General features: G+C 42.4%; 1 protein-coding gene across 6 annotated transcripts; it reads left to right on the forward strand.

The window, feature by feature from the left end:
* Window positions 1-922: 922 nt before the first annotated feature.
* On the forward strand, window positions 923-20,580 carry Adipor1 (adiponectin receptor 1). Of its 6 annotated transcripts, XM_074048609.1 has the most exons (10): window positions 923-1,103; window positions 4,598-4,664; window positions 7,659-7,754; window positions 8,065-8,299; window positions 9,827-9,943; window positions 11,095-11,266; window positions 12,045-12,231; window positions 15,768-15,955; window positions 19,125-19,318; window positions 19,722-20,580. In XM_074048609.1, exons 4-10 carry the CDS (start codon window positions 8,159-8,161, stop codon window positions 19,848-19,850), a joined length of 1,128 nt encoding a protein of 375 aa, XP_073904710.1. In that variant the 5' UTR covers window positions 923-1,103; window positions 4,598-4,664; window positions 7,659-7,754; window positions 8,065-8,158; the 3' UTR covers window positions 19,851-20,580. The 6 variants fall into 6 exon arrangements, with proteins under 6 accessions (XP_073904710.1, XP_073904709.1, XP_073904712.1 ...); XM_074048608.1 differs by lacking the exon at window positions 7,659-7,754; XM_074048611.1 differs by lacking the exon at window positions 4,598-4,664.
* The last annotated feature ends 4,065 nt before the right edge of the window (window positions 20,581-24,645 follow it).

A 24,645-nucleotide genomic window follows, 5' to 3' on the forward strand; every position in this document is an offset into this window, starting at 1 on the left:
AGTCACAAGTGGGTTAACAGCTCCTCTCACGATTGGTCAGGTGGAGCCTTCTTACAATAAGAGTGACACCTGGCAACTGGTCTGGTCCTTCCTGGATTCCAAGATGATTGCAAAGTGACTGCCAGAGAATGGGTTAAGGCAAAAGACACAAGATACAAAATGGAAGCAGGGATGCCTAGCTTTTACCTTGCCTTCAGTTAATTTGTGGACCCAAGTAAGGAGTCAGTGCTTCTCAACAAAGGCAGCCTTCGGGCACCTGTTACACATTGTTGGTCAGCTCCTCAAATCATCTGTGTTATGAGGTTCAGCTGGGGAGGGAAGCACGCCCCTATATTGTCTCCCAGGATTGCTCTCTGGGTCACACGGGAGAAGCTAGAGCAGGGAGTGCTCAAGCAAGACTGGTTAAAAATAGTTTCGCCGTTCCTAACGGGAAAAAAAAAAAAAAAAGAACAGGAGCCAAAAAAACAAAACAAGAAAAGCCTAAAGTGCTTGTCATATGTTAGTTTCTCAATAAATAATGTGCAGAAAGAAGGAAGGGAGGGTCCATGAGGTAAGAGGGATTAAGAAGTGTTTCGGAGAATGGCCTTGGTAATGGAAGAAATACAGGTTATTCCCGGCCTAGACGACGGGGTGCACGGTAGGCAATTCGGCATTGCGTCGCAGGGCTCGCTCTAATTTTCTGTAATCTCTTCTCCATCACGCGCCCGCGTCCGTGCGCTGCAAGGCGGCGTTTGCAATTGGACAGTGCGCGACCAAGCCGGTGGCGACCCGAGCGCGCGACTGGAGCGGAGCCGGGAGCTGGGCCAGTGCTGGGAACGTGGGCGCGCGGGGCGTGGCCGGCCGGGTCGGGGGCGGGACTGGGGGCGGGGCGTGGGGAGCGCGCCTGTGATTGGGACTCGAGAGGAATGCCTGGGATTGGAGGGGGCGAGGTAAGAACTTCGAGGAGGTGACGCGGCTGCGGAGGTGACGCCGTGCGGTCGCGCGCCCCTTCCGGCGCGGGGAGGGCGCTGAAGATCTGAGGCCGCTCGGCCGCAGGCCGCCTCCAGCGCCGCAGGATGTAGCGCGGGGGACCGCGGCCCCCAGCAGAGCCTGCCCACCCTGCCGTAAGTGTCCCGGGGGGAGAGGGGCCTGGCCGGTGGACAAGGAGCTCGGCCTCAGCGCGCGGACCCGGCAGGCGCGGGTCCCGGCCAGAGGAGGGGACAGCCGCGGGGGTAGCCCGTCCGAGGGTCCCGCCCGACTCCCGCGCTGGACTCGCGGGCAGGGCCTCCCCCGCTTCCCCGCGACCGGGTTGTAAACATTTCCGGCCCCTCCCACTGCGCGCCGCCTCCTAGGCGGCCTCCCGAGAGCAGTCTTGGGGTGGTGGGCTGCTCCGCCCGGACCGTCCCCGGTAACCAGCAGCTCAGGTGAGTGCTGCGAACTCAGCCTCGCGGGGATTGAGACGTCCAGGTTCTGGCCTCGGTCGCGACCCCGACGACCCGAGGTGAACCTGCGAATTGGAAGTACGGGCCAGGGTCGTCTCTGCGGGGAGGGCCTGTCCTGGGGGTCCGGGGAACTCTTAAGGCTCCTAGTCCGAGAGTCTTCGGCAGGTGAAACCGTGACAGTGCCCTCATCTTGGTGGGGTTGGAGGGAAGGTTTGTTGATAGACAATCTCCGGGTTTAAGGTAAATCCTAAAAGCTGAAATGTGAACAAAATCTAAACTGCTTTAAGGAATGCCGAAATTTCACCCCCTCAGAAATTTAGGATTGATGTATGCTATCTTATATTTGAGAATGTGGGTCTTCAAGCCCGCGGTTTTTAGGAAATAAAAGAGATCGGTGCTTTCCCTCGGTTTCTGGCGCTTCTTGGGGGGAGACCCAGTTTCAGATGTCAGAGGAGCATGAGGAGGTCATGGAAAGTCTGCTAGGTTAACCAGAGTATTTCCCTCAAGTTTTTACGAGACTGGTTAGGAAACCCATCGGTGAGTAGATAGGCTGTGGATGGAAATCAAGTGAAGATGGCAGTGGCTGGTTCTTTTCTGAACGGGGATGGTGGGGTCTGTTCACTGTTTTTCTCTTTAGGAAATGGCCAGTCAGGCTGTGAGGGTGCAGCTGCTGTTCCTGATGCTGTGTAGTGTGTGCACACTGCCAGGAATTTAGACAGGGTGGCGCTAGACAGATTGCAATGTCAGGGCTCCCGGCTCGCAGCCACTAAGCTGCTTTTCCTCCGGAGAAGTTTGTATTGTACCTGTATTGTGTTTGGTGCTTGGGAAATCAGTTTTAAAAACTGGTGTGATCTGAGAAGGTCCGTCTTAGTAGGTAGACCTTCACAAAACTTATACCTAATTACAGAGTAGAATCTGAAAACGTTGTGCTCTCAGTGGTCCTCAGGAGTAAGTAAATAAGTGACCATTTTGCCTGCAAATAGGAATCTCAGAAAAGTATCAGCAAGCAGCATTAATTCACCAGGCTCTCCATCACTAATGGATAAAGTACACTACCTTAAGTGGTGTATTTAAGGCTTTTAGGCTGTGTTGGGTTCCTCCCATCTGGCCTAATTTTACCTTTCCAAAACTCCTTATGGAAAAATGAATTATTCACTGTCCTGGTGCTCTGTTCTTTCATGCCCTTGTTTACATCACGTACCCTCCCAAAATGCCCTGCCACTACCTTTGCCTGTCTTTAAAGAAAGATCCTTTCTTTAAATCCTTCCACAAGACTTTCCTGATCGCTTCAACTAAACTTCACCTTTTCTTCTGAATTCTTCCAGCACTTAATGGTACTTAGCCTTGCAGTATGTTGGGAGAAAACAAGTTATTTTCTCTTAAAATAGAGACCCAGCAACCATTGTAAGCCTCTGTGTCCTCTCTTTGCCTTGACTTTGTAGCCACACCATGTATATTATGTTAATCAATAGGTATCTTCAGATTAATAAAGGTGCCCTTCTTTCCAGGCCAGGAAATTTGCTCTCTAGTTCCCTAGGAAATTTCCTTTAACTTTTTTGGTATAAAGTCATCAAATCAAGATCACTTTGGTGAACTGAACAGTCATATTTAGATCTAGAAGCTTTATTAATAATGGCAGGGGTTTTTTTGTTTTTGTCTTGTTTTTTTTAATTCTCGTGCTGGTACTCATCAAAATTGTTACATTTTGTCCTTAACATCCATTTGTCTCTATGTCACCCATGGGACTTTGTTCCATCCACCATATTCAAGTTGATTGCCTTTTGCTGCTCAAAAATGTTGGGGGCGTGATTAGTGTTTATAAAGTTTGTAGCTGCCTTGGATTGAAAAGATCTTTCAAAGTGCCCTGTAGCCAAACTAGTTCCAATTGATTGGCTTTTAGGCATGCACCTAGTTTGCTTTTGTTTCACTGGGACTCCTGGGGTACACAGTGCAGCTATGTTTTCCAAATATCTGTAATGCACTTGAGAGATGGTATTAAAAACAGGATTAGCTGGGCACTAGTGGCTTACACCTGTAATCATAGCTACTTGAGACAAGATCCAGAGGGTCACAATTCGAGGCCAAATAGTTCTCCAAAATAGAGCAAAAAATGGACTGGAGATGTGGCTTGAGCAGTAAAGTGCCTGTTTTGCAAGTGTGAAGCCCCGAATTCAAACCACAGTACTGGTTTTTTGTTTTGTTTTGTCATGGCATTAGAAAAGTTTACCTGTGTCTGTTTGGGACCAAAAAGACTCTTCTGTTGGGATAGCTTTAACTGGAGAACAGCCATGAAGGAAGTTAGATTGTGATTTTCCCCTTCAGATTCTGAGTCAGTGACACTTGGTCATCATTAGGAGAGCTGAGGCCCTATTGCTGCAGTTTGGTAATTTCAAACATACGCCTTTGCCTTGACTCCTTTTTTCCCCCAACAGAGCTATGAAACTACCTCCCTAAACAAACAGGAGACAGGATGAGTCTTTGTCTATCTGCTTTAGAACAATGAGAATGAAGCTACCCACAGAATCTGTATGGGTCTAGGAACCCCAGATAAAAATTTCTATAACCTTTGAGCCTCTGACTCAAGGGAAAGAATGTGTCATAGCTGGAAATTTTCAGAATAAATGTCTCTAAAAACTCTAAGGGAAATAACTATCCCACTAACTGGCGATTAAGAATCAACATCAACCTTTTCTTCAAGTTTGGTGCAGGATTATCCTTTTTATAGCAACACAAACACGTCCCTGCTTACATGGCTTTACTCTGATAGTCTAGGTTTATCCATTTGAAAAGCTTAGTGGTAAAGGTTTATCAGCTTGAGTTTAAGAAATCCCATCAAAAATGATAATTGAGCAGTAGAGTTTGGCTCAGTTATAATCTGCTGTGCTGGGTGTGGCAAGTTTCAGAGGAAAGGTGTTTCCTCTAAAATAAGGCGGCATAGAAAGCTGGCAGAAAGTTGGAGTATATTTTGGCTCTCCTGAGACTCCCGGAATTGGTCTAACACCTTAGAGGTTTGTGCTGATTGTATGCAACAGACTCACACTTGCTTGTAATTCTCAGTTGTTTGTGAGTGATCACCCCATATAAGTGCTATTTTCAGGGCCTGGTGTTACTTGCTCTTTTTTCTTGCCAGACCTCCAATCCCTGTCTTTCCCTTTCCTGTCTCTGTGTTGCTACAGTTTAGAAGACCAAACTGGACAATGGACTTTGCTCACTATGATGACATGATCTCCATTGACCTCCATTGTATGTACTTTAATGCATGATGATATATTTTGTATGGTGAGTTGTAGCTGCTGACTGGTTTGTGAGTTAACTGGGTTGTCTGTTAGGTTTGGTGACTCTGGGTCTAAAAGATGGGAGGGGTGAGGAACTAGTGATATAGGAACTGGAAAGAATCAGAAAAATTAACAGAAAGTGATTTGAACTGAGAAGGGTAAAAATTTTGATGATGGCCAAGAGACTTGAGGGCATCAACACTTCAGACAGAATGAGGAAATTAGCAAGAATACCACACTGGATTCTGCTGCTGTTTGGACCGTACTTGTCCAACTTAAAGTTTGTATTGTTCTCACTTCCTCTAGTAAAAGAGTTACATAGTGCTCCAGATAGCTGAATTAAGTGTGTTGTCATCTAGTCGAGGATTCTCTTCCTTCACTGCCCCCAACTATGAAATTGTATCCCTTAATTGAGACGTATCACACACTGCCTTATGCCCACCAATGACAGGTTCTTTGAAGGCAGTGACATAACTTACTCAACTTTGTATTCTGCACAGGGCCTTAGGATGCATTAGGGTGCTGGTACTAAATACATTTGTTAAATATGTGAGTGTGTTGGCTTAGTCTGGGGAAAGGGATAAGGGTGCCACAGAATAAGACAAAGTACACAAACCTTAGCTAGTGCTAAGAGCTTAGTTATGTTTGTTTGCTAAATCTGCCTCATTTATTCATTCACCTTGAAATAAGGGTTTTGACCAATTTATGGATACACATCATTTTATGATCCATGTACTATTGCATCCCAGGCCCTAAGTGCTTTGCTTTGCTTCACTCTGCCATGGTGGCGTGCTGTAAGTTACTGGGAACAGTATTTTAAGCTTTGTGTGCTCTTTTCAGACTTCTCCAAAATGCCCAAAGCTATTTGTTTGTTTGTTTTTGCTTAATAGTATAAATTATTTCTTAGTAAAGCTGTTTATTCAGTATACTTCAAGTTGAGGAAGTATGTTTTGAGGTCAGCTATTGAGAAAGATTTTCCAATGTTTTCTTCTCACGTGGGTTGCCTATCTCCTGAGGTTTTCAGGGGCCTCCAGTTTCCTGTTCTCCTTGAGCACAGTTGCTGATTATGGCTGTGCTGGCATCTGCTTGTCACAGTCTTGCATGCTTAAAGGAAGAGGAACTAAGTGTTGACACCATATAAAGTTCTGCTGTACATTGAGTTATTGTTTGTGTCTCTTGGACTAGATTTGTCTCTTGCTTTCAGCTGTACTTGTAGGGTGAGTATAGCATGATGCATGACTGTTCTGAAATTTGAGGATTGCCCTCACCTGAGGGCAGATTAAAGTATTAGTCAAAGATTTCCAGAAAAAGCCAATAGGAGAGAGAGAGAGGAAGGGAGGGAGGGAGATAGATAGATGGATGGATGGATGTTAACTCCATTATAGGCCATCTGCAAGCCAGAGAACCACGAGATCCAATGGTCTCTCAACCCAAGACTAAGAACCTGGGGGCCATTGGTACATGTCCAAGAGAAAGAAAGAGAGAATATATTCATCTTTCTTCTCTTTTTTGTTTCTGTCTCGGCCCTCAGCTGATTAGATGAGAGTTATTCTTCCTTACTCAGATTGCTAATTCATTGCCAGTTTCTTCCTGAAACACCTCACAAATGTACCAGAAATAATGCTTTCTGGATATCCATCATTCCAGTCAAGTTGACACCTAAAATTAATCATGTGATCTGACAGCTCATACTCAGTTACAATCCTTGAACAGGAACTGTGGATAAAAACTAGTACAAGATGCAAAGATGTTTGTCTGTTTAGTGAGCAGCCATGGGTGATATAGTGTCTCCTTTGGGAGCAAAGTCATGTTTACTTCCCAGTACAATAGAATTGGGCTCCCTTAAGCTTCTTTCTCTCCCAACATGCAACCCAGTCCAGTTCTTCTCTGCATTGCCCAGTGGTTATTGGGACAATGCAAGAAAATGCCAATATTCTAACTATTACTTTTACCCTGAATAATAAAGTCCTTTGTCTGTGAGAGGCAGAAGAGAAGAACCAGTAATTTACAACACAGTAGAAATGTTTGGAAACTTTTCTGTATTACTTATGTGTCCCTAAGGCCTAATTAAAGCTTCCTACCTAAAGTCCAGCCCAGGAAAATTTAAACTGTTTCTGAGACTTTCCTGAGAAAACTGAATTCTAGGTTTCTCTGGCTTTCCTAAAGGATCTGTGTGCCTGTGTCTAGCTTCTGAAATTTGAGTGGGTCTTAGATTATAGGCTATGATGGTTGAGACAAACTCTTGCGGAGCTAGTGATTAGGTACATGTGTGGCAAAGGGCAAACTTAGGTCTGCCTTCTTGTCTTCAACTTCCTGCTTCCAGGTAAGTTATTGCTTGCTTTAAAGGAGGGGTATGAAGAAAGCTTGTTGCCTAAGTGTTAAACCCAGGGTAGAATCCTGAAATAGAATTAGTAGATTTTTAACAGGCGTGAGCCACTCACACCTGTAATCCCATCTACTGGGGAGGGGGAGATTGGAAGGGAGGATCAGGCTAACCTAGGCAGAGAGTTAGTGAGACTCCACCTCAACCAAAAAGTTCTGGGTATGGTGGTGCTTGCCTGTCATTTCAGCTACGTGGGAAGCTGTAAGTGGGACAATTGCTGGCTGACCAGGGCCATCTGGGCAAAAAATGTGAGGCACTACCTGAAAAACAACTAAAGCAAAAAGGGTTGGGAGTGTGGCTTAAGTGATACAATACTTTCTTAGCAAGCACTTAGGCCCCGAGGTTTGACCTCAGTCCTGTCCCCCAACAAAAAAAAAAAGAAAGAAAAGAATTAGTAGATTTTGTAGAGAAATCAATCACTGAGTATCCATCCCACACTATACCATATTCCTTTTGTATGCAAGGCACAGTGTGGGAACATTTGTAGATAAAGTCCAACTTAGTTTAGTTGGCATTTAATTCATTACTTGTAGTATTGTAGCCAGGTGTTAACTTCATAATTTTGTTCCTCGATCTCAGGGCCAGGCCTTTCTTGGGCAGAATGAGTTTTGGAAATGGTAGGCAAGACTCTGTGCTAAAGAGGAAGAGGCTTCATTCCTTGGGAGAGACTTTCGGGTAGGGACTTTTTTTTTTTTTTTTTTTTTTTGTGGTGACAGTTTGGAGCAGTAACTGTAGATCCTGTGAAGGAAAGAAACTAAGTGTTATGTTTTCAGCCTTACCTGTAAGATCAGTGAGGTTGTGGATAAAGGGTGATATTAAAGAGAGGACAAGGAATAGATATCACTTAAGTGATGAGTTAGGCTTTACATTTGGAGACAGGGCATAAAAGCTAATTAGCTGTGTCTTATTCAGTGTTGAATTACAGAAATGAAACTCTTAAGAGAAGTAAATTGCCAACACCCTTCATGTTTGTGTTTGTTTTTAGTGTCTACCATCACAGGGAGATCTCTGCCCCTTGGGGCTGAGAGACCCCATCTTTTCCCCAAGCTGAAGCTGCAGGGTATCGAGGCACCAACCAGATGTCTTCCCACAAAGGATCTGTGGTGCCACAGGGCAATGGGGCTCCCACCAGTAACAGGGAGCCTGACACGGTGGAACTGGCTGAGCTGGGACCCCTGCTGGAAGAGAAGGGCAAGCGGGTAACTGCCAATCCAACCAAAGTAAGTGACCTCCAGGAGCCAGTTCCCTGACCAGCCTCTCCCCAGACCTCTGTCAGTCTCTGTTTGAAGATCTTACCTTCCTTCTGAAAGGAAGAACCATAGTACCATAGCACCCTGGGAATATCTCTGTCCAAGTGCTTATTGTACTGTCTTTTGGTTTGTGTTTGTCACTATAAGCTTTGGGAAGTTCACTCCCCCAAAGTGCTGAACACTTTTGTATCCCCAGTGCTTAGCACAAGGCCTGAAATCCAGTAAGGAATTAGTAAATGTCCATGAATGAATGTAGGAAGCAGTCAATTAGGGTTAGTTTTGACTTCTTGTAACCAAAATCTTTACCTTCTAACAAGTTGGAAGTGTCTCTCAAATTAAAAGACTCAGGAAATAACCAACCAAAGGCTGATATGGAGGCTCCACTACTGTCAGGCACCTGCCCTGATCCTTCATCATTCAGAAATGTTGTCTCCTCCTTTTATGGCCACATTCCACCCACTATGAACGAGAAGGGCTCGCCCTTTCCCTTTTAAAGAGAGTATCAGGAAGGATCTCACAACATTTAGGCCAGAACTTAGTTGAGTATTTACACTCAGCTGCAGTGAAGGTTAGGAAATATCTTTTCAGTGGGCTTGAATAAAATTGTAGTAATGTTGCTATCCTGAATAAAACCAAGGACTGAGGATCATGGGTTGAAACTAGCCCCAGGCGACCTGCCTGGCAAGGGTGAGGCCCTGAGTTCAAACCCCAGTATGGCAATCAATCAAATAAATAAATAAATAAAACAAAACCAAGGACTTTGTTCTTAGGAGCAAAGAGAAAAAATGGTTCCTGGGGTATGCAAGCCAGAATTTACATGATAAAATCTGAGAGGGACCATGTGCCTACCTGTGACCTTCAAAAAGAGAAAAGAGAGCAAGCAGAGAAGGAGCTGGGGGCCAGGCTTCTCATCTGCATGGTAGGGAGCCTGGGACTAGGAGAAAAGTCTGTCTCCTTCTTCATAGGCAAGCTGTACCACGTGCGGTCAGTTGGAGCCAGGAGTCAGTACTGCTGCTTTGCATGAACCAGGTTAGAGGCCCAACACTTCTGGGAGCTGTTACGGATACAAAGTTGCAGTAATGATAGATAGCATCCCCAGAGTAGGTGAGCAGACAACTACAACAGGATTATTAAGGAAATCTTTGGGACTGTCTTTTTTATCATTTTGAAATTTAGTGACCTGGAAAACTATTTGGGAAATTGGGGAAAGTTGAGAACTACTTGTCCTAGAGAAGTCATAGCATACAGCTAGGGCTTGTGTGCCCATCTGTGTCCCTTCCATGCTAGTCTCCGTCAGTCTATCCTCTACGTGGAATAGAACTTTCAGTGTGGCATTTATAAAGTATTAATAAATCTCAGTACGTATCATACTTTTGGAGAAGAAGCTGAAGGTCCTGTGTAGGAGAGAGGACGAGCAGAATGCCTTGCTCTGGATCTGACTTGGAGTGGTACCTTTAGGAGATGACTCCCTGGATTTTTTTTTTTTTTTTTCTTCAGACTGAAGAAGAGCAAACATGCCCAGTGCCTCAGGAAGAAGAGGAGGAGGTGCGGGTACTGACGCTTCCCCTACAGGCCCACCATGCCATGGAGAAGATGGAGGAGTTTGTGTATAAGGTGGGGCTAGAACTTCTGTTCTGGAAGGGGAAGGGTAGCAGTCTTATTTGGAATACTCCCAGCTGGCAAGCTTGCCTGGGGTTGAAGAGCTTTTACTCTTGTAGGTATGGGTTTTCGGTTAGGGTGAAGTAAATCAAGGTGAAAACTGGCTACATTTTTATTGCCTACTGTGTTAGACATTGTTCAAGATAGACTCTGAAACAGGGCTTCTTGGGCTAGGGGCTAGCAGTGTGGCACAGGTGGTAGAACTCCTGCCTAACAAGTGTGGGGCCCTGAGTTCAAACCTCAATACTGCCAAAATAAAATAAAACAGGGGTATCTGAACTTTTTTTAGTACTGTGAATTCTTATGGCAGTCATCAAAATATTTAAATATAGTAATATGGGTTCCTTTATTAACACATTAGATATGTATTAATGATAAGCCCCCTAACATTTTATTAAAGCTTGTAATTTGTAAGTAGTGATGAGTAGAAATAGTATTTTGAGGTGTTTGTAAAATCCACATATAAAAATGTCTGTTGTTGGTTTTTCTGTCATCGTTTTTTGGCTCTGGGAATCAAAACCAGAACCTTGTGTGTGCTGTGCAAGCACTCTACCACTGAGCTACATCCCCAGCCCTAAAAATGCCTGTGATTTCTATTGGTGACAAAGCCACAAGTTGTAATACCACTGACGTCTGTTGTTTACATTTATAATTGAGGAAAATGTTAAATTTAATTAGAGATAAATGAGAATAAAGATGCTTTTGTCCATCCAAGTTTATACCTACTCTGGATTCTGTCCATTATGCACGGGTCCTCTGTTAAGAACCACTGCTACAAAGATGTAGCCCAAGCCTGGTAAAAACTTAAGAATGTAACTGGGGGAACGATGGAGCAAGCAGGCAATCTACCAGAAGACAGAGCAGAAGGACCACCTGTATGTTCATAAAAACCCTCTCTATAATTTGTTTTCATTCACTATTACAATTTTGAAATTTCAAGGAGTCTAAAGGAAGTTGTGCCATAAAGTAGTCAAAATATGGATCAGTACTCTGCTATCCCCATTGGTGTTGTGTCTTGGATATCTCCTGGTCCAGGCTTATCCTGGTATTCTTGGGAAAGCTAGTGTTCTCTATGGACCTCCCTAGAGCCATTGTATCTGTCCCAGGTCTGGGAGGGACGTTGGAGGGTCATCCCCTATGATGTGCTTCCTGACTGGCTGAAAGACAATGACTACCTGCTACATGGCCATAGACCACCGATGCCCTCCTTTCGGGCTTGCTTCAAGAGCATCTTCCGCATCCACACAGAAACTGGCAACATCTGGACCCATTTACTTGGTGAGTGCTTTGGAGGGGGAAAAATTCAGTATTTGTCCCGTTTACCGCCAAGAAATTAGAAAGCTTTGGTCAAATATTGTGAGAGGCATGCTGGAGGGCATGTACACTAGACTATAAGCTCCATGAGGCTGGGAATTTTACTGCTGAGTCTATACAGCCTTAACATTGACTAGGATTTTTTGTTATCTCCAGTACTTATTTGCTAAATGAATCAAAAGGAGAACATGTAAATACTTGAAAATGGTGTACAGAGAAGGAAACATTCAAAATAAAATCATTCAGGGGAATGAGTATTTGTTGAAATGCAGAAAACCACTGGATACTGCATCCTGTCACACTAAAATGGTGTTATCCTGTTGCAAAAAAGAAAAAAGTCTTTGTTGATGAGGAAGAAGAACAAAGTTGTTCTGATTGATTTTATACCTGGAATTGTGCCCTTCAAGTCCCTCGGTTGACCCTTGATTACCGATCTTCAAGACCGAGGTTGGAAGGTCTAGAAACAGAAGAAACTGGAGCTAGATGTTCTCTATGACCCCTGGTAGAACTGTTGGCGATGGAGAGGACCCCTTCTACTTCATAATTTCCTATTGTAAAAACAAATGTGAGCATTTCAAAAAATGGTCTTTCTGGCTGGGTTTTTATGACTCGTGCCATTTTCTACTGAAAGTTTTGACTGCAGTTCTCACAGCTAACCCCACAGTTCAGTGATTTAAAGCCATCATCAAAGAACACACAGTCCTTTTTTCTCACAGGTTTTTCTTCTTTCTCCCTCGTGTAGGTTTTGTGCTGTTTCTCTTCTTGGGAATCCTGACCATGCTCAGACCTAATATGTACTTCATGGCTCCTCTACAAGAGAAGGTGGTTTTTGGAATGTTCTTTTTGGGTGCAGTGCTCTGCCTCAGCTTCTCCTGGCTCTTCCACACGGTCTATTGTCATTCAGAGAAAGTCTCTCGGACTTTTTCCAAGTGAGTTGAAACAATAGCAGTAGGAAGAATGTGCACACTTGTCAGGTCCTGTGGTCTCAATGCCGGCTGGGTGCTGAGAACCCTCTAACTCCCGGGAGTCCCTGGTATGCCCACGGAAAGGCTTTCTGTTCTGTGGGTATAGTGACGTGATGAAGCTTTTCTTATAAACGTGTCATGAAAAAACTTACTGTAGCCTCAACAGATGGAAACCATTGTGGGATGTATTTTCTGCCTGTACAGTACTAACTTTCATGAAACTTCATTGCTTCCAAGACCTTGTACCCATTGCTAGCTTATCTTCCTCTTTTTTTTTTTTTTCTTCAATACTAAGGCTTGAACTCAGGACCTTCTTGAACCAATCCACCAATACTTTTTTGTGATGGGTTTTTTTGGGATTGGGTCTCTTGAACTGTTTGCCTGGGATTGGCTTTGAACCGTGACCCTCCTGATCTCTGTCTCCTGAGTAGCTAGGATTACAGGCGTGAGCCACCAGCAACCAGCTTATCTTCCTCTTGGCCCAGGCTAAGTGGGGTGTAGCAAGCAGTCTGTGCTTCATTCTGCTAGTGCTCCTGCCCACCAGTCAGAGCTTATCTCTCCTGCTCAGGCATTGCTGGAAGCCCCAGGAGTACATCTGATGCTTTCCCTATTTCCTGACTTTGAGCCTAGGGTTCTGTTTACACATGTGCTTATTTTTGTTATTACTGCTGGCTTTGGTAGTGATGGTAGCAAGCAACAAGAATACATTTTTCATCTTTAAAAGAGCTAATGCCAAGGCTGGCAGTGTTGCTGAAGTGTTTGAGCACCTGTCTGGCAAGCACAGGCCCTAAGTTCAAACTCCAGTACCACAGGAAAAAAAAAAAAACTGATGCCAGGCATAATGATACACATCTGTAGTCCCAGATACTCAAGAAGCTGAGGCAGGAGGATCACTTTAAGTCCATAAGTTTGAGGCCAGCCTGAGCAACATAGACACTACCAAAAAAGAAAAAAAAAGCCAAAAATGTCAGTGAAAAGAGAATAAGCAAAAGTACCACTTAATAATACACCTAAGGAGATTGTTTTTAGAACTTGTTATAGAAGATTGGGGAGTTACTCAGAGTACTTCCTGAGTATGATGATGGGGACCATCTGGATTATGACAGAATCTGTAAATTCAATCATGCACTAAGGGATACAGCTCTTCACAGCTAAGGACAAGGGATAGCGTTCTATGAGCAGATTCTTAGAGGATTTTCTATTGTAAAATAGAAGTGCTTGGCCTTGTGGAGTTTTTTGTTGTTGTTTTAGTGATACTGGAGCTTGAACTCAGGGCCTTGAACTTGCTAGACAACTGTTCCAGCACCTGAGCCAGACTCCAAGCCCCCTCGTGGAGTTGTTTTTTGATTGAGTGGGTTTTTTTTGATTTTTTGAGTTTTTTTTTTTTTTTTTGGTGGGATGGGGTTTGAACTCAGGGCTTCACACTTGCAAAGCAGGCATTCTACTGCTTGAGCCACCTTCCAGCCCATTTTGCTCTGTTAATTTGGAGATGGGCTACCCTCAAACTCAGTCCTCTTGATATCAGCCTCCCAAGTAGCTAGGATTACAGGCATGATCCACTGGTGTTTGGATCCTCTTGGAGTTTTAATACAGGATATGGGTTAGATTTATGGGAAGTAACAAGAGGAAGGGTAGTCAAATCTGGAAGCAGGTAAAGAACTAGTTCAATGAGCCATAGAAATTCTTCAGTTCTTGTTTTTTTTTTGTTGTTGTTCATTTGTTTTTGTGGTGCTTGGGGATTGAACTCATGACCTTGAGTATGCTGGGCAGGTGCTCTACCACTGAGCTACATTCTCAGCCCAGCTCTTTTTTTTTAATGTTACTAATAGTAGAATATTTTTGAGACATAGAGAATTGGGTGCTAGTTCTGCATTGGTGTATTAAATTTTTACCTTGGAAATTTTTTTAGGTAACTCTTAAATTACAACCACATACATAAAAACTTTTTATGCTGCCTTTTTTTTTTTTTAAATGAGACCAGGATTTGAACTCAGCTTATCATTTACAAAGTAGGTGCTCTACTGCTTGAGCCATGTCTCCATTCCATTTTGCTGTCATGATTTTGGAGATGGGGTTGCAACTATTTGCCTGGGCTGGCCTTGAACTGTGATCCTTCCTATCTCAGCCTCCCAAGTAGCTAGGATTACAGACTTGAGCTACTGGTACCCTGCTCTTCTATCATATATATAATATTTACTCCTACACTTTACATTTTGCAACTTTTTCAAACGTTTGGAGTTTTTCCAGTATCCTTTTTCATTTTGGAGCAGTCTTTTAGAAAAAAAAAAACCCTTATTACCAGGCACCGGTGGCTCATGCCTATAATCCTAGCTACTCAGGAGGCAGAGATCAGGAGGATCAAGATTCAAAGCCAGCCCACAGAAATAGTTTGCAAGACCCTATCTTGAAAAACTCTTCACAAAAAAGGGCAGGTGAGTCACTCAAGGTATAGGCCTTGAGTTCAAATCCTAGTACCACAAAAAAAAAAAAAAAAAGAAAGAAAAACCTTATTTTATAAAATCTTTCCTCACCCAAAAGCATTTCCTTTTCCCTATAACTTTTTCAAAAATATGTTCATATACCTTCCTTAGATATCTTTCGTATTTGTTCATTCTTTTTTTGTCTGTTTAATCTATATTTTGGAATAACTTTTACAAAAATTTTGAACTTAGACAAAAATGTTTATTTTTTTCAATAAAATACTCATAGTAACCTTTTATTCTAATGAACAACCAGGAAGAAAGTCATCTTAAGCTGTCTTTTAATAACAATAACAATTTATTTTAAGAGAGTTGAATCCAAATTACATTTCTGACAACAGATTAAGATCATTTGTTTAAATAACCAAACTTTAATATCCTTTTGTAAGTAGTTATAGCAACTCCTTAAGTTTAAAATGACACCCTTTTCGTGGGATGTATTTTCTATCTGAACAGTACTATCTTCCATGAATCTTGGGATGCCAGCAGGTTGCATTCCAAGACGGTGTACCCAGCACTAGCTTATCTTCCTCCTGGGCTAAGTCAGAGTGGGTTGTAGCAAGCAGTCTGCTCTGTTCTGATAGTGCTCCTGCCTGCTAGCAGGCCAGAGCCTGAGCGAACTCTTGAGTGCCTGTTTATTATCAGTCCTTGAGTACCACACTAACTTCATGATGGTAGTTTAAGAACCATCTTAATGACGGTTAAAAAAAAAAAGATGGTTAACACATACATATATGCACTAAAAAAGGTTTTTAAATAGGCATACCAAAAAAATGTCAATTTTGTGTAGATTAAAATAAGCAAGAAAATGAAAGACAGCTATAACTAGTCAGTTTTTTTTTTTCCCTTGAATTCCAGGGGCAGGTTATGTTTTTGCCTAATACTTAACAAATACACAAAGTAACAGTAACAATTATATTAATTTAGAGTACCCTTAGACAAACCTTTTAGTCATAGATTTGTTTATAGAGTTCAAGTCTACCACTGGTTTGTTTCATTTCTATGACTTTTTTTTTTTAGACTGGATTATTCAGGGATTGCTCTACTGATTATGGGGAGCTTTGTCCCCTGGCTGTATTACTCCTTCTACTGCTCCCCACAGCCTCGGCTCATCTACCTCTCCATCGTCTGTGTCCTGGGCATTTCTGCCATCATTGTGGCACAGTGGGATCGGTTTGCCACTCCTAAGCACCGGCAGACAAGAGCAGGTGAGTGGGAAAACACAGTGTAACCTTCTGAGGTCCTGGGCTTTGGCCCTGGTCAGCCCACACCTGGGTCCTGAGAATTGCAGCTTGTAAAACCCACCCAAACCTGATTTACATTTAGAACTTTCAAAGGGACATTAATTTTCTTTTTTTTTTTTTATTGTTTTATTATTCATATGTGCATACAAGGCTTGGGTCATTTCTCCCTCCTGCCCCCACCCCCTCCCTTACCACCCACACCACCCCCTCCGTCTCCCCCCCATCCCCTCAGTACCCGGCAGAAACTATTTTGCCCTTATTTCTAATTTTGTTGAAGAGAGAGTATAAGCCATAATAGGAAGGAACAAGGGTTTTTGCTGGTTGAGATAAGGATAGCTATACAGGGAGTTGACTCACATTAATTTCCTGTGCGTGTGTGTTACCTTCTAGGTTAATTCTTTTTGACCTAACCTTTTCTGTAGTTCCTGGTCCCCTTTACCTATTGGCCTCAGTTGCTTTTAAGGTATCTGCTTTAGTTTCTCTGTGTTAAGGGCAACAAATGCTAGCTAATTTTTTAGATGTCTTACCTATCCTCACCCCTCCTTTGTGTGCTCTTGCTTTTATCATGTGCGCAAAGTCCAATCCCCTTGTTTTGTTTGCCCTTGATCTAATGTCCGCATATGAGGGAGAACATACGATTTTTGGTCTTTTGGGCCAGGCTAACTTCACTCAGAATGATGTTCTCCAATTCCATCCATTTACTGGCAAATGATAACATTTTGTTCTTCTTCATGGCTGCATAAAATTCCATTGTGTATAGATACCACATTTTCTTGATCCATTCGTCAGTGGTGGGGCATCTTGGCTGTTTCCATAACTTGGCTATTGTGAATAGTGCCACAATAAACATGGGTGTGCAGGTGCCTCTGGAGTAACCTGTGTCACAGTCTTTTGGGTATACCCCCAAGAGTGGTATTGCTGGATCAAATGGTAGATCGATGTCTAGCTTTTTAAGTGTCCTCCAAATTTTTTTCCAGAGTGGTTGTACTAGTTTACATTCCCACCAACAGTATAAGAGGGTTCCTTCCCCCCCCCCCCGCCCCTCCCCCGGCATCCTCGCCAACACCTGTTGTTGGTGGTGTTGCTAATGATGGCTATTCTAACGGGTAAGGTGGAATCTTAGTGTGGTTTTAATTGCATTTCCTTTATTGCTAGAGATGGTGAGCATTTTTTCATGTGTTTTTTTGCCATTTGAATTTCTCCTTTTGAGAAAGTTCTGTTTAGTTCACTTGCCCATTTCTTTATTGGTTCATTAGTTTTGGGAGAATTTAGTTTTTTAAGTTCCCTATATATTCTTGTTATCAGTCCTTTGTCTGATGTGTAGCTGGCAAATATTTTCTCCCACTCTGTGGGTGTTCTCTTCAGTTTAGAGACCATTTCTTTTGATAAACAGAAGCTTTTTAGTTTTATGAGGTCCCATTTATCTATGCTATCTCTTAGTTGCTGTGCTGCTGGGGTTTCGTTGAGAAAGTTCTTACCTATACCTACTAACTCCAGAGTAGTTCCTACTCTTTCCTGTATCAACTTTAGAGTTTGTGGTCTGATATTAAGATCCTTGATCCATTTTGAGTTAATCTTGGTATAGGGTGATATACATGGATCTAGTTTCAGTTTTTTGCAGACTGCTAACCAGTTTTCCCAGCAGTTTTTGTTGAAGAGGCTGCTGTTTCTCCATCGGATATTTTTAGCTCCTTTGTCAAAGACAAGTTGGTTATAGTTGTGTGGCTTCATATCTGGGTACTCTATTCTGTTCCACTGGTCTTCAAGGGACATTAATTTTCAAAGCTCAATTCTCCCCAAGCTCATACTATTTCAGTAGATTGGTAACTGAACACATCATTCCCAGCTTGTTGATTAGCTTTAAGCAATCAACCTTATTTTTAAGGTTTAAAAATAAAGCAAGCACAGTCATTTTAGTGACCTGAGTCATCAGTACTCAAAGCAAGCAAGGGATTCAAATTAAAATACCCAGAGGCGTTTTACTAAAGGAATGGAATACCTTGTTTGGTTTATAAAATAACTTGAGCATGAAAACTAGTAGCAACTAATTTAATAGCTATAAGCACAAATATCTTTGTGTTGACTCGTCTGGACTCTTATTTTAAGCTTTTATTACTTGTCAGCAATTACCACTTGTTTTCAGCCCCTTCAGTCTTCTTAGTACCTGTTGTGTTTTAGCCTTCAGCTAAAAGAATTATATGTTTATCAACCACCAACCATTGGCAGGCACTGTGCTTAAACAAGGGTATTTGCAAAGACGACATTCCTGCCCCTTAGTTCTGTACAGTGGAGCAGTATGGAGACAAGTATCCATTCTTCCCTTGCTCTTGCCTTATTTATGTCTTTCAGCAGCTTTGGGAAACTGCTCATCTGCATGTATCTATGGGAGATCAGAGGCCTTGTTACTTAAGTCTCTTTCATGATCTTAATGGGAAATCTATCCTATACTTCTCTGGTTTGGGAGCCAGCTGAAGACTTGGCATCTAGGATCTGTACCCAAGTCAGCCATCAGAGAGCTTTAACATACTATTTCTGCCTGGGCTCCTTAACATATAATAAAGACTATGAGGTATTGGGCTGGGGACATAGCTCAGTGGTAGAGCACTTACTTAGCATATGCAAGCCCCTGAATTCAATCTCTTCAGCACTGTATTTAAAAAAAAAAAAAAAAAGCTGGGCACTGGTGGCCTGTAATCCTAGCTACTTGGGATGCAGAGATCACTGAGAGTTGCAGTTTGAAGCTAGCCCTGGGCAAATAGTTGGTGAGACTCTATCTCAAAAATACCCAACACAAAACAGAGCTGGTGGAGTGGGTGTGACAAGTGATAGAGCGCCTGCCTAGCAAGTGTGAGGCCCTGAGTTCAAATTCCAGTAACACCAAAAAAAAAAAAAGAGAGAGAGAGAGAGGTAGAGATGTTTGTTTTTGGTGTTCCTTAACAGGTAAGTGCTTACACAACCTTATTCTCATTCTGGGCACACCAAAACTGTCTGTTACCCATCTTGTGGCCAAACTTCCAAACATGTATTATTCAGAAAGTAGTTCTTAGGATAAACGCAGAGTCCAGAGTCAGGCAGCAGCACCTTCCACATAGTGATTGTTTCCCTGTTGATGATCTCGTGTCTCTCTGCTCAGGAGTGTTCCTGGGACTCGGCTTGAGTGGGGTCGTGCCCACTATGCACTTCACTATCGCCGAGGGCTTTGTCAAGGCCACCACAGTGGGCCAGATGGGCTGGTTCTTCCTCATGGCTGTGATGTACATCACTGGAGCCGGCCTTTATGCTGCTCGGATTCCTGAGCGCTTCTTTCCTGGAAAATTTGACATATGGGTAAGAAATGACTCTTCCAGCAGGGCCTGTGATGGCGAATGACGGGCTCACAGTTGAAAGGCTAAGTAAAAGGTGATAGGAGACCTGGATCATGTAGTATTTAGGTATACTCATATATGTACATTGGAGAAAAATAGCCAATATTAACATGTTGGTGTTATCTCTGATACTTTCAAATTTTTTTGATACTTTTATAATGTAAAAAAAAGAAAAGCAAAAACCAGAAGAGGCAAATACTGTCTCCTACTTCTTTCTTTTTATTATTGCTGTACTGGGGGTACATTGTGACATTTACAAAAGTTCTTACAGCATTTCATAGTTGATTTCACCCCCTCCATTTTCCTACTTCTTTCTAATTTCTCCTTCCATCATCCTAAAAGCTGTTCTCTTTTTATTCCTGCAGTTCCAGTCTCATCAGATATTCCACGTCCTGGTGGTGGCAGCAGCTTTTGTCCACTTCTATGGGGTCTCCAACCTTCAGGAATTCCGTTATGGCCTAGAAGGTGGCTGTACTGATGACTCCCTTCTCTGAGCCTTCCCACCTGAGGGGTGGAGGAGGAACTTCCCAAGTGCTTTTAAAAATAACTTCTTTGCTGAAGTGAGAGGAAGAGTCTGAGGTGTCTGTTTCTAGAAGAAACCTCTTAAAAGAATTCAGTACGAGTCAAGGTTCAACTCACTTTCACAGCCACTGGGCAATAAACTTTCCATTTCTATTCCCCAGCTGGGGAGGGTGAAATGGTCAACACAGCCACCCCCCTCCTTAGCGGTCACCACCTCAGCAAGGCAACTACTAGTCCTTTACAGAGACGACTTTGAAGCTCATGTTGAGATTTTACCCCCTCCTCAAACCATTTTGGGAAAAAATTACAGACTGGGACTCTTCAGAAATTGTTTTTCTGGAAGAAAATGTCCCTCCCTTACCCCATCCTTACTTTGTAACCTGGCTTATAACAGGCCATCCATTTTTGTAGCACACTTTTCAAAAGTAATTATACCTGGTCCCACCTTTCTTGGGCCTAGACCTGCTTTCACAGCAGGAGAGCAAAGCCCTGACTTTTACATGCCCGGCTAGTCATGGGAGTGCATCCAGGCCTCAGATAACTTGAGCTTTAGTTTTGTTTTTTTTTTCTTGGCAGAGTAATGTAAAATTAAAATGGGGAAAGATATTTAATATTTAATACTAAGCTTTAAAAAGAAACCCGCTATCATTGCTATGTATCTTGATGCAAAGACTATGATGATAAAAGAAAGTACAGAAAACACTTGGCATTCATATATTTAATGTGTGGTCTCGACTACTTGCATATAACTCCAAAAGATTAAAACCTATAATCATCCTAAATTCTGCTGGGTCACAAATTTGAAAGATAGTCACGACAAGCCTGATATGTGTGGGTCAGGGAATGATCCTAATTGAGTTGCTAGCATCTGCTCCTCAGTACAACTTTAATTTTTCCTACTTGCATAGATGTCTAATTTGAGAAATGACTGTGCTATAGTGCTCAGTGATGTGAAGATTCTCACAGTTTAGTTCTAGTAAAACCACCTTGCCTAGGGTTGTCTCATCAAGGAGCTATTCTCTGCCCTCCTGTACTCTTGTGACAGGTACTCAACCCGGACTTCTGTTCCTTAGGTAGCTGAAGCCAGCAGTGATCACTTCCTAGTTGTAGGCAGTTGAAGGGGAATCTCATAAAGTTGGGCTCACTTCAAGTTTGTACAAGTGGAAAAACAAATGATCCTTTTAAAATATCCACCGAGGCGAACAAACAGGAAAAAATTCTTAGCCTCAAGAGGCAATCAGGAAAATGTAAATTAAAACCAAAATGATAAACCATTTCCTGCTCCAACAAGATTGGCACAAATTAAAAAGCCTAATATTGAGTGTTGGCGCTGACATGGAGCAGACCAGATGGCTGTTGTGGAATTGTACATTGGTAAGATCACTTTGTGTGGACATGCATACAGTGTGAACATGCACACGTGTAAACATTTCATCAAACATGCTTGGGGGTGTAGTTCAGTGGCATGCTAAATACTTAGCACGCATGAGGCTCTGGAGTCTATCCCCGTCATCCACAAAAAAAAAAAAAAGGGAAAAAAATTTCACAAAGTAACACCATGAGATTATGAGATGCATCTGGTATTTGTCTTAACATTAAAAAAAAAGTCTGATCCCCTAAATTTGTTTTCCTAACTCATTAATTTGTCATGACTCAATGAAAAACACTGCTGTTACACTAAAAGGCTCATTGCAGCTCCTTATAGCCAAATACTGCAAATGTCTAAAACTGTTGAATGGAAAAATAAATTTTGGTTTATTCATGAAATGAAACACTACCAGTAAAAAAAAAAAAAAAAAAAAATTACACAGGAACAGGAGCTGGAGGCATGGCTCAAGCAGCAAAAGTCCTGCCTAGGAAGTGTGAGACCCTGAGTTCAAACCCCATAGTCTCCAAAAAATAGTAAAAATGGATCAAGGTAACTTCATTTCATCTAGTGTTCTTTAAAAAGACCGAAACAACATGGTTGAGTCTCAAAATTGGCAGGAGGAGAGAGGAAAGCAACTCACAGAATATATTGGTTTGATTGCTCTTCTGTGGTGTTCAGAAACTTGCCAAACTAGTGACAGCTTAAGGATACAGACATGGCAAAAACTTTTAAAATAACGTTAATTCTGAATAATAGTTACCTCTAAAAGGGTAAGAACAATATTTATAGCAAAATTGACATTCTTTTTAATAGGTGGTAAGGACCTGGGTGTTCCTTATATCATCATGATTTTGTATTTGTTTAATTCAAAACAGCTTTTAAATATATTTTAGAAAGTGTTGCAGTCACAACTTGATGATCAGGCAGTTACCAGTGTCCTCAAATGTATGCTGTTTGGCCTTGCACAGTAGGAATCAATTGAGCCCAGAAGCAGCCTGTGTCCTATATAGAGGGCTTGTGCTCTCCAGTTCACCACTGACCCCACCTACAGTGATCCACTCATTGGAGTCATCTGCTGATCCCTGGAACACATCTGAGTTTGCATCTAGTACAGAACTGGAAGGAAGCCTAGAACTCATACTCCATCCTTTCATGTTTGTTTTTGGTTTGTTTTTTGAGGCAGAGTGTCACTATGTAGCCCAGTCTAGCCTCAAACTCAGTCCTGCCTCAGCCTTCCAAGTGCTGGGGTTACAGGCCTGAACCACCATGCCTAGCCAACTCCACCCATTTTACAGATGAGAAAACAAGGACATCCATGGCAATTGATGAAAGCCAAAATGTGTGTTTCATTTTGCAGTTCTAGACAGATCCAGGAAAAGAATCTGAGGGTGTTTATTGAGGACCTACCTAAACCTTTTTTTTTTGGTGGTGGTGGTGGTACTAGGGATTGAGCTCAGGGCATCCTACTTGCTAGGCACTCTACCTCTTGAGTCACACTCCCAGTTCTTTTACTTTTTTCAGATAAGATTCTCTTCTGCCCTCCCAGCTTCTGACCTCATTCCTCTTACCTTCTGCCTCCTCAGACTTTACAGGTATGCTCATCACACACAGCTACTTCATACTTTTGATAGGTCATTTTATATCTTTAATCCTGTAGAGCAGATAGTATTATCCTCTTTCAACATAAAAAATAAGTTGGTCTCCTAATTTTTTACTTGCTGATAGGAAACAGGTTGAGTCAGGTTTTTAGCTTTTATTTCTTTAATCACACTTTGTCATTGTTTTTATCTTATTCTATAGTGCCTAGCACGTAACAGGTCCCCAACTTTGAGGATCACACTAAGGTCCACTGCTATGGATCTTGTTTCTCATCTCGGAGATGAATTGACTTACTTGGATCACATAGGATCCCTTCTAGTCCTAGTCTTGAAGGCATCTGGTTGCAAACTCAGATGCCTTCAGACCACCTATAATTATTCCTAAAATGACAGCAGGATTAGAGCCTGCTGGATTTGGATTAGTATCCAAATCCAGATCATTTTGACTTAAACTTTATGTTTTAAAGTCGCAGATGATTTAAAAGTTCCTTTTACTTATGATTTCAGTTACCTCTTGCTTTTATCAGCAAATAACTATTACCTTCTTTCTCTAACTGCACACTTCTGACTCATTCGCTTACCAAATTCCTGCTTAGGACCTGTTATGTGCTTGGCACTACAGAACAAGTAAATGAAACAAACACTAATTTTTATCAAAGAAAGGCGAAGGATAAATGCTAAGAAGTCTGATTGTACCCCTATCCTATCAGTAAATCAAAAATTAAAGGACAGCCGATGGCTCACACCTGTCTATAATCCTAGTTATTTGGGAGGCTGAGATCGAGAGGATTGCTGTTCAAGGCCAGCAAGAACACATAGTTCAAGAGACCCGCCATTTCCAAAATAAGCAGAGCAAAATGTACTGGAGGTGTGGCTCAAGTGGTAGAGTGCCTGCTTTGCAAGTGCTGAGTCTTGAGTTTAAACTCCAGTCCCACTCAAAAAATATTAAAGAAGGGAATAATTTGTCTTTACTGGCCATCCATTTTGGTTTTTTGTTTTGTTTCTTTTTCCTTTTTTTTTTTTTTTTTGCAGTACTGGGGTTTGAACTCAAGGATTCTTCCTGCTTGCTAGATAGGCACTCTACCACTGGAGCCACACCTCCAGGACTTTTTGTTCTAGTTATTTTTGAGATAGAGTCTTCCTTTACGTCCAGGTCAGCCTGGACCTCAATGCTATTTATACTTCCCACAGTAGCATCTCACTGTGCCTGCTATTGGTTGGGATGGGGGGTCTCCCTGTTTGCTCTGGTTTTATCAAAGAAAGGCCAAGGATAATTGTGATCCTCCTGATCTGCCTCCCAAGTAGCTAAGATTACAGGTGTGAGGCACTAGCACCCAGGTAGGCCATCTATTTTCTTCTTTTTTTTAAGGCCCTTTGATTGATTGATTTTGGGGCACTACTGGGGTTTAAACTCAGGGCCCCACACTTGCTAGGCAGGCACTTTTACCACTTGAGCCACTACACCAGCCCAAAGGCCATCTACTTTCAATTAGAGTAAGATAGAACATTGAAAATAGTAAACTCAGATTATTGCAAATGGGTAAGACCCAAAAAAAATTCCTGAATGCCTTGTGTTATTCAGGCAGAAAAGCATCTTCCCAGATGCTTACATGTGCAAAAATTGTTCAAGCAAGGAGAAGTACTTAGAAAAGAGGAAGGAAGCCAGAGAAGGTGGGGAGAGCCATTAGGCCTTGATACAAGTCTGACCCCATGAAGGAAAAAGACAGAATAAGGACAAGTGTCCTAGGCTGCCTTGCAATCTAAGGAAGGCTCAGCAAAGTCCTTTGGGAGAAGTTCTTG

This window comes from Castor canadensis, chromosome 11, assembly GCF_047511655.1.
Source record: "Castor canadensis chromosome 11, mCasCan1.hap1v2, whole genome shotgun sequence".
Taxonomy (NCBI): Eukaryota; Metazoa; Chordata; class Mammalia; order Rodentia; family Castoridae; genus Castor; species Castor canadensis.